This window comes from Thunnus thynnus, chromosome 15 (genome assembly GCF_963924715.1).
Source record: "Thunnus thynnus chromosome 15, fThuThy2.1, whole genome shotgun sequence".
NCBI lineage: Eukaryota > Metazoa > Chordata > Actinopteri > Scombriformes > Scombridae > Thunnus > Thunnus thynnus.
The window spans coordinates 9673170-9683589 of record NC_089531.1 but is presented as its reverse complement, the minus strand read 5'-3'; the positions used below and the strand labels follow the sequence as shown (position 1 = coordinate 9683589).

Genomic DNA, 10420 nt, shown 5'->3' with positions numbered 1-10420 from the left:
GCTATGTCGATCAATAGCTTTGCCATGGTCTAATTAGAAATTCTAAATGCAGCTTCTTCCTCTGTTAACTCAAAGCGCATGTGGGCGGCATGCACAGCGTTTAGAAAGAGGAAATTGCTGCGTCTAATTTTAGAAAAAAAAAAAAAAGAGAGAGAGAAGCTGCCTGAAAGCATTCTATGGTCCCAGTCTCTAAGAGCATATTTGTTTTTCCTCCTCTGCCTGTGATGGAGCTCAGGGGCGTATAGTGGTCTAGGGTGTAAAACACTAGTGCTGCACCAGCACAAAACATCAATTTTATTCTTAGTGGTGGATTTTCTCACCGTGAGAGAGAAACCTAGATGATAATGGAAGACTTTTAATGAATGAAAGTGATAGAGATGCTTCTGAAGATGCTTTCTTTTTTCATACTAGCTGTGATGACTCATATTTTCTGCAGAATACTGAGAATAGACATCCCCCTCACTTACAGTATTCTCTCATCTGCAGGAGACCGCAGTCATGTGAGCAGTGCTGACCGTCAAGATTCAGATGGTGATGACTCCGATGGCCCTGATGATGAAGAGAATGACGACAACGAGGAGGAAGAGGAGGACAGCCAAGCAGAGTCTGGCCTGTCTACCAATCCTTCTGTTTCTGCAAGCCCGCAGCATATTCCTTCCAAAGAGGCTGAGATACCTCCTAGCGCCCTCCTCGCCCAGATGTCAATCAGCTCAGTTTCCCTCCCTCTATCCCAGCCTCCAGCCCCTGAATCCCACACATCAGACTCAGAATCTGTCCCCATGATGAGCCCCGTGTCCCTGAGCAAGCAGATATCCATCTCTGGGTGCTGCTCCAGCTCAATGCCCCTTCCTTACTCTCCTCCACCTGTTGCCACCACATCAGACTCCTACATCTCAGACACAGAGTCAGTGCACATGATGAGCCCAGTGTCACCATGCAGGCAGATGTCCATCGACTACCCTGACTTTGATGTGCCCCCTAGTCCCCCAGTGCCAGGCAAGGGCTTCAAGCTTGGCCAGGTGAGACCCATGTATTCTCATTGTGTGTCTCTCCACCACCCCCTACCTGCCTCCCTTCTTTCCTATCCATACCCTTACTTTGAATCCTGCATGCGAGGCACTTCCACAAAGCTCCTGTGAATGCTCTAAAAAAAAAGAAAAAGGTGAATAGTCTTATAATAATGATTTGATTAGGCTTGGTGGATTGATCCAAATACGATTTCATCTTCTTCAAATCTTCAAGGATTGTGCCACAGCTAAGTCACAAAATAAGATTGAATATCTATTTTTTTTTCTCTCTTTTCATAGGACACCATTTCTGCCCCTCATTCTGTGCCAACCAGTGAATCGGGCATACCAGTGGACCGGAGCACTCAGACTTCCTATGCTTCTCAAGGTCTTATGCACTTTCCCCAACATGGTCTATCTCAAACACCAGGAGCAGAGACACAGACCCACCTGTTCAGTCACCTGCCTCTGCACTCCCAGCAGCCTTCTCGCTCCTCTTACAGTATGGTCCCAGTTGGGGGGATCCAGCTGGTGCCCGCTGGCCTGGCAGCTTACTCCACCTTTGTACCGATCCAGGCTGGCCCTGTCCAGCTCACCATTCCAGCAGTGAGCGTCATTCACAGAAACACGAGCCCGTTACCAGCTCCCAACACTCCACCCCAGCCGGAGGGCTTGCAAACACAGCCCCTTGTGGTCCAGGAGCCAATCAGTAGTGTTGTGCCCTGCTTCCCCCTGGGGCAGGTCGCTGGCTTGCAGGCTCAAACAATACAGCCAGTGGGTCTGGAGACACTCAACCTCATGGGGCTGACCAACACGGGCCTGGCACCCACCCAGCTGCTACCCCAGCAAGGGCTCACCCTCAATGCCACCCTGGGCCTGCAGGTTTTAGCTGCCAACCCCACCTCCCAAAGCAGCACCGGCCCCCAGACACATGTGCCGGGCCTGCAGATAGTTAACATCGCCCTGCCTGCCATCATTCCTTCTCTAAGCCCTCTGTCTGCCCTTAGTCCTCTCCCCGGGTCTTCTGAGAGGCAGGGCAGCCCAGACGCTCTGGCAGCACAGCCATCTCAAATTGAACATCCTTCAAGGAGTTGCATGCCTGCTTCCCCGCCGGCCCCTTTGATGGTCAACAGCCCTCCAGAACTGACCTCAGGCAGCAGGCCCAGCCCTGGAGGTGCAGCAGAGCTCATACAGACTTTGGAGAGGGAAGAAAGAAATAAATCCCCACAGCAGCATCCATCACCAGCTCCACAGAGTCGAGCAGACAGTGTTAAGGATTCACCAGTTGAGGGAGCTAGTGATCCTGCACCTCCCAGACCACTGCCAGTGTCCAGCTGGCAGAAGGTAACTGATGACTATAATGAGGTATCCAGTGATGATGAAGACAGACTGGTCATTGCCACCTGAAGACCCCCAAGCGGAAAGCTCTTCTATGTTCTCTTTTTGTAATTCTTGTCACTTTGTAAGACTGAAAACACTTCTTCAGGGGTTTGTTTCTTTGCAAATCACCTTTCAAAGCACAGATGCTGACCTTCATATTGTACGTGCAATCATATGACAATTATAATGATGACCAATCATTTTATTTTTACTTTTTTGTCAGCTCCAATTTTTTTTGTACATGTTGTATAGACAATTGTGCCTTTATGGAGTTTCTTGTTTAGGAACCTGTACATAATTCCTTATAAATTCAGTAGTTGCTTGTGTTTATTTCAAAAAACTAGAAGTAAAGAGAGGCATAACAATGGAGGATATGAGTTTTATTTTGGAGGACTTGTCATTCGTAAATTTATGGAATTATAAATGTTGTACTGGTATATGTACATTTCTATGGATTATGGGGCAATGTTTCTGTGTACAGATGTTGTGTTCAACTATTTATTATAATCCATCTAGTGCCCATTATGATTCATAAGTCCATAGGTATGTGCATTATGGTAGCTTTACATTGCTGTATCAATATTCTTAATTGTATCAGTAAAAATTTGTTTACAAACAAAGTGATGTCACTGTATTTTGTTGGTCAAACACTAAAAATATAGTACATATTTCACTGGACATCAAAAACAGATAACACATTCATACACTAACATTAAATCATAGACAATCAGAGTATTAGAGTATTAATTCTAATTAACAGATGAAATTTATCAATACAAATTGTTGGAGTCAGTGTTAACAGTGGGGCCGTGGAGTGGATCAAATTCTCTAAATCGTTTTGAAACATCATGATTTACTCTTATTGATATATAATATTGTAGTGATCATATTTTCCATATTAAAACATAAAAGAATTGGAGGAACAACAATGAATCGATTAGTCAACTGTCAGAAAATAAATCTGCAATAATTTTGATGATCAAGTTATCATTTCGGTCATTTTATAAACATAAACTCACTCATCCAAGCTTTGCAAATGTGAATATTTTCTGTTTTTTTAAGTCTCCAGATTTGGTGATAGTTTACATACCAAACGCTTTATTGATTCATTGAGAAAACAATTAGTAGATTAATTGATAATGAAAATAGTAATTATTTGCAGCCTAAACTGGCTGCTGAAAGTCAAGTAGAAAAATAAAGCATTTCACTCCAAAATGAGTTTTGAAGTAAGTGATAATGTAGTATATACTACATAGAAAGGAGGACTGTGATTAATGGCTATTATGTCCAGCTCAATATTAAAAAATGTTTATACCCAGCAACAATAATCTGATTAATTAATATGTGCACTTTTATAATATACTACAAGTTACTCTACAGCAAATTAGAGATATTTAGTTGTTAAATCACTTACAGCATCTGCATGAGGTCTGACTAATCAACCACTGAGATCCTCCGCAGAGCCCAAATAAAGCCTCTTGCATGACAATGAAACATTCAGCATAAGATGAACCAGTTCTTAAAATAAATGACTGGATACGTGTCTGTAACAATAGTTGTGACATTTGTGTGTCACTCAAAATCATTTTCCACCACTATAATTATATACTGTACCATTCTGCTTTCTAACATTTCTATGGAGCTCAACAGAGACATAAACTGAAATATTACTATTGTGTTTTTTTCTGTATGAAGACAATAATGTAAACATTTCACGCCGCATACAGTAAAAACAATTACATCTCCTTCAACATCCCACTAACTATAAAAGGTGACATGTACTGTGGAGCAAAGATCATTTAGATTCAATCCTCATGAGACAACTTCATGATCCTCTCAACATCACACTGATAACAGTTAATTAAAAAATCACCATTTGGCCAATCAAATGAGTGGCACTTGATGAAAAATTATATTTGTTTTAATTTACACCTCCAGGTAAAGTAATGGTTAAAGAGCTCTCAGAGGACCAGGACCAAACATAACAATCTGGCCTCAATGAGGGAAATTCTACTCTCATCTCAAGAGGCTTTACTGTGATAACCTGCTTGTTCCCATTCAGAAGGTGACTCATCCATCTAGAGTATAGACCCCCTCCTTCCTCAGGGCTGACTGAAACCTGTAGAGGATGCAATAACAAAGTGAACAGAGACCTCTAGAGGTGAATATCTGCTAGTGCTAAGAAGACAAATGAAGGCTGATGGAAGTCCACTAAATCCCAAGCATAGTCAGAACAAAAGTCTTACATAACACATCATCACCACAGCATCACAGCAGCTGCACGGTCTCACTAGATAAACTCGAGAGTCCAAATTTGAACTGAAACATAACAAATCTGCCAGCTCTGCTCTGTTGTTTCTGTCCTGTATGAAGAGAGAGGACAGCTACTCCTGCCAGTAGCACAAGCTGTTCCCCTGGCCAGTGGAAACTCCTAACACTAGCCTCTGATTAGGGGCCTCAAAGGTGCAGCATGTCAGGATACTTTACTCAAGACTTTCCCACTTTATGCATGCACGCATACACACGAACACAGTCAATTTTCCACCACTGCCTTATACACACAATGTCTCCGTGTGTGTGTGTGTGTGTGTGTGTGTGAGTGATTTATGGAGATGAAGTACCCCTCAGTTTCCACAGTTTTTCCCTCCACCAACAACCATTAGATTAACAGCCACTTTGGAACCAGTTTATACGTTCAGTAATCAGCATCACTTCATTAATCAGTTAATAAAACACAGCAGTTGTGGAGCACAAGGTACAGAGCCAGCAGGACCTTATATTCATCGCAAGGGGATGATGTAAGACAACATGCAATCAGGAAGACAGACTGCCTAGTAGGTTAGATTTGATTATACATATATGTTTTGGATTTTAAGCAGAATTAATGCTCTATAAATAAGACACTTCATCTAGTTATAGCTCAGATTGTTGTGAAGAGTTGTGCTCAAAAAGAACAATATGTAAAAAATGTGTTGTTATGTCATACTGGGTGTCTAATATAAGGCTTTAAGACTAAAATACTATATTCTTAGGGTCAGTGAATAAGGTGCATTACACTTTGATTTATTTTCCAACTCAGTTCTCCAGTCCAGATCATGCAAAGGGCAACATCCCCTCGTACCAGGCAGCTTCTTTGTCTGCAGCAGTGCAACTAATGTATAGAAACAAAGTTCAAACTCTGATACGTGACAAGATTGCTGCTTTAGAACAGGGTAAAATATCTATCAAGAAGTACTTTTACTGCTGAAACTAAGTGAGTTTATGATATACTTGCACTTTTTCAGTATACATTTGATACCATTTTCATTTAAAATTATTTTTATGTACATATTGAGGTTTGTTACTACTGTTTTTCAAAAGGCAAGAAAAATGGTGAAGACCACATTGTGCTATTGTCATCAAATCAAGTGGATTTTATATTGATAAATAATATCTCATCACTTTAAGAAATACTAGTGATATGGATGAATTCACATTAATGGAGTTACAGTCAGGATGCCCCACTGAGGCTGTTGAGGCACTTTTGTACTTGTCTTGCACTAAAAATGTAGTTTATTACTGGACACTATGACTGAACTGTACAGTGTATATTCAAAACATAACTGTAGTTATAGTATGGACATAGGTTTTAGTCCTGTCTCTATTCTCAGATTGTTTATTATTCATGTCATGACATCTCTCTGAGTGTCCTGATCTCAACTGTATTGTGATTTTAATCTGAGGAATCAGATCTCTGACTGAATTTGAGGCTAAATTTTATGGTAAATGCCCCCTTGGTTATTTTTCTCTGTTCTTAGTGTATTTTCTTTTCCACTTTTGTTTTTTCCATTTTAGTATTGCTTTACCTGCATTTTTTATGCCTATTTTTATGTCTCCCTTCCAAAAGAGGTTTCCATCCTTAACAGTTTTTACCTGGTTAAATTTTAAAAAAGAAATAAGATAAAATATGTGACTTTGCTGCTCTAACATGGTAGTTTTTCTCCTACCTCTACTCAATCTATCTATCTATCTATCTATCTATCTATCTATCTATCTATTAGTTGAGTAGTTTTCAGTAAGACATATTGTATGTAATCTCATTTCTTCTGGAGTGATGTTTAAGTCAAGTAACAACACCTCATATCTATAATTTCTACACTTCTGCTTAAGATTATAATTGATCACATCACATAAATCCCATCAGTCTACATGCTCCAGTAGTACTTCTGTATGCAATGCTCACCATAAAAACTGAAAAATGCTGTCACTTGACTGCCACCTGCTGTTTGAAAAGTAAACTCCACATCCAAGAAGAGCGGCGGCAGTGTGGCACAGGTCGCATTCAATCACCCGGCGTCCCCTTCCCCTCCTCCCATTCCCTAACTCGGAACCAAGAAATCTCAAAGTCCTGAAGTTGGCTTGCACGGCTGCTTATCAGCGACCGACTACTAACAAACAGCATTGTCTGGGTAAGAGCCAAAGGACAAAACTGTGCGGCGCTGCAGGAGGAGGAGGGGAGGTGGGAAGCACTTGTATAAAGTCAAAGGGCTGAACATGTGGGGCCACATTGACAGAGAGGCTCCAGACTGACGCCTCTGCGCTCCTGCGTCAATCTCTGAGGACGCTCATTGCAACATTTTTGCGAAGCAGGGATACACTGGATGATTTTTATTTCACTTGTTGTGGATTATTTATTTTCTTGAGCAAAATTTTTATTTTAGAAGAGCCTTTAAAGATGGATACATACATTTTGATTACCGTTTTGTCAGTGATGTACTCTTGGATTTTGTGCACAGGTAATTTTTTGCATCATCCTCCCAACAGCCAAAAGAATAGATTTAGCTGTTTAATCTAAGCAACAACACTAATTGTGGGTAAAATACAATTACTTGTATTATGTAAACGTTTAAATTTGACTCATACCTTTTGCATAAGTGCAGATCAAAATCTTGCTGCAAATGCATCATTAGGCTACCCTTTCCTGACATATAACATAGGTTAGTTATAGGTTTACAGTTTATGGACTCTGTTTTGATAACGATGATTTACTTGCAGTCCTATCAGCACCAGCTGGAGAGACACCCACCGCCTCCACCGTCACCCAGGAGCGCCATGTACGGACCAAGCGCTGCTCCTGCGCCACCTTCCTGGACAAGGAGTGCGTCTACTTCTGCCACCTGGACATCATATGGGTCAATACACCTGAGTAAGTCACTTTTAGCGTAATATTGTTTGACAACAGTTGCAGAAAAATTTAGTTTAACCTTTAAGAGGTTGTTTTTGGAAAATAAAAATGTATTAATAATGAATTACCCATATTGGATACAGGTTTAAATACAAAACAATACTACAATATGATAGACAAGTAGCTAACAGTAAGCTAACTGTAAATTAACGTTTTTGCGGGTGGGGACGCTAAGTTAACTGTTTTGGGGGGTAAATTAACTGTAGGCTACATAAAGTGCTGTTTTGCCTACCTTGTCAGTCCTGGATACATGTAACTTTGATAAATGGACTGTCACAAGCAGATTGAAACGTATTTTACCGTCATACATTCCTCGGTTTACCTAAATTGCTCGTTTTTTTTAACGTTGATTTCAGTTATTTGACTCTAACTGTGTCCCTGTCTCATCTAGGCGCGTGGTCTCCTACGGACTGGGCAACGCTCCCAGGACGAGGCGCGCGGTCGCGGACTCCATGGCAACCAACAGCGGACCTCGCTGCCAGTGCCTCCGCGAGAACGACAACACATGCAGAAACTTCTGCCGACTGGAAAACCACCTCAGGTACTTTTAACACTGCTTCAAACCACATCGTAAACAAGCAATGACAACCGTAAGCAACATATCTATCATGTTTATTGTCGGTGATAACCTACTAAAAAACGAGGCTATCATTTTGTGCTTGTTTCCACCGCATGTTAGAACAAGTTTCGTTTCTTAAATGGGCTCCTAAATGCGTCGAAACAGCGGGATGAGTAATTGAAATGTTATCTAGCTGTCATCATCATGTGTGTTTTCTTTTTTTTTTTTGTTTCGCTCACAGGTATGAGACATCGCCAGACACGGTGATCCGCTCCGCCGAGGGCGATGGTTGTGCTGGGGAGCAGTGCAAACACAAGCTGGCAGCCGACACGGGCAGGATTAAGAGGTAAGACAACCCGCTCAGACTGAAGAAGACTGAATGCCTTAAAGTGTGTTTGCAGAAAAAAATATAAATGGACACGGTAATTATATAACCTCACGCAACATTGAGGTCTTTTGTAGGGCACGTCATTTCTGCATGCATAAAACCCTCTGAGAGAGTCCTGAGAGATAAAAGCAGTCAGCACGTGTTTTAGAGGCAGAAATTTGGGAGATTAACCTTCAAGCAGGGAATTCCCCGTATATTATGATGACTAAGCACCATTATGAATTCCATAAAACCTCTAAGATTGTGTGGAATTTACTAAAAAGTAAGCTGCATCACTTTTTCACCCTCAACTTAAGAGTAATGTGGGTTATGGCTCCTCTCTTCACTCATGTCCCATCTTGTTACAAAATTAAACCCTCTCAAAGTTTGCGGCGCCTTACGTCTGCACTGTGACACATTAATAAACGGAAAAATAAACTTCCATCTACTTGAGACATTTAGAAGTGTGTTGTGCATGACACTTGGCATACTTGGCTGTTTGAATGTGAGTGACAGACAGCTTGAAATCCACCTAGCTGTAGGCTTTACCTTTCGCATAACCTGAGAGCTCAGTGGTTCGGATGTCTGATTGCTTTTTCTGTCTTGTGTCTGCAGGATGAGGAGCAGCAACAAGAAACGGGTGTCGCCTCTAGCTCTCAGGGCTGCGTTGAAAACCCGCCTGCTGCTCGAGAAGTGGAGGGTGAGACAGCGCCACAGGGCAAGAGCATGGGAGGGCGAGAGCTCAGCCTCCTAAAAGAAGACAGATAACCTCCGCACCTTGTCATACAGAGGGGGAAAGAGTTTCATAACCCTTCTCTAAAGCCATCTGCCAAAGAGGAGTCCCTCAAGAAGACACTGGAGAGCCCCACGCAAGGCCGGAAAAACGTTCTCCGTGTTGGCTCGATGGCCGTCCTGAGGTGTCTGCAGCAGAGCAGAAAGCATTTACACCTCGACTTGGTTGCACTTCATCAGACAGATGAACGAGGTCAGAGACAATACAAGGGGAGTTCAGGTGAAGACAGATAAGCTGAACAGAGGACTTGGCCCCCACTCTGCAAAAATCAAAGACATTTATTGATCTTTTCAGGTGTCACGGTCAGACTCAGTCGCTCTAAAGTCGCTGTAACATCATCTGGACTCAAAAAAACCCCACCAAATAGCATTTCAAAAACTTTCCTGACATTACTGGGAGCAGTTAATAGAAATCTCTCAACCAAACACTGCCATATATGGATGAAGGCAGTTCTACTTATTATATTTCAAACATGCCATTATTTTTCTCCCACAGATGCCTCCGTAGAAGGGATTATGTGTCTTGTGTCATCACTTTACTCAAGACATTTTTTCACTGACTGAAACTATTTACTGCATTTACGTAACAGGTCGTCTCCTGTATGTCAGGACACAGGTCATTCTAGCTGTGTCGTACTGTAGCTCCTGGGAGTTTTCCATGCTATCACAGATTGGTTTGCATTTAGCATAATTTAATTTTTCACTAAATATGTTATGTTTGCTGTCGCTACTACGTACTGTGTGTTATTTATTTATTCATTTCATACATTGTAATCTGATGGCCATATTGGTTGTATGTTTGGTTTTGTCATTTCTATGAAATGTTTTGTCACTGAGGTGCCATATTCTGGCCAAACTTTAATAAATTTTTACACACTTATTTAAAACTAACTGATCAACTCCTTCTTCTTCTTTGGATCATAATTACGCCGATCTTTGAAGCTAAAATAGATGACAGACAGGAGAGAAGCTTTGACTCTCGTAAATCATTGTAAATCATAAAATAGAAAAAGCAAAAGTGAAAGAAAAACGAGTGAGACGGTGTGAGAGATCTGGATAAAGAGAGGGACAGACTCATGTCATAACAAGAA

At 41.5% G+C, this 10420-nt stretch overlaps 2 protein-coding genes across 4 annotated transcripts in view; both read left to right on the top strand.

The window, feature by feature from the left end:
• Positions 1-3023, top strand: part of hivep1 (HIVEP zinc finger 1) — a 56317-nt gene extending 53294 nt beyond the window's left edge. For all 3 annotated transcript variants that reach the window (XM_067612430.1, XM_067612432.1, XM_067612431.1), the window contains exons 8-9: positions 487-1019; positions 1308-3023. In XM_067612430.1, the coding sequence (XP_067468531.1) occupies positions 487-1019; positions 1308-2414 (1640 nt within the window). In that variant the 3' untranslated portion in view covers positions 2415-3023. The remainder of the gene's footprint in view (positions 1-486; positions 1020-1307) is intronic.
• A 3726-nt stretch (positions 3024-6749) lies between these two features.
• On the top strand, positions 6750-10220 carry edn1 (endothelin 1). The gene is made up of 5 exons (XM_067612433.1): positions 6750-7162; positions 7422-7572; positions 8003-8152; positions 8412-8516; positions 9153-10220. Exons 1-5 carry the CDS (start codon positions 7102-7104, stop codon positions 9289-9291), a joined length of 606 nt encoding a protein of 201 aa, XP_067468534.1. The 5' UTR covers positions 6750-7101; the 3' UTR covers positions 9292-10220.
• Positions 10221-10420: the final 200 nt, after the last annotated feature.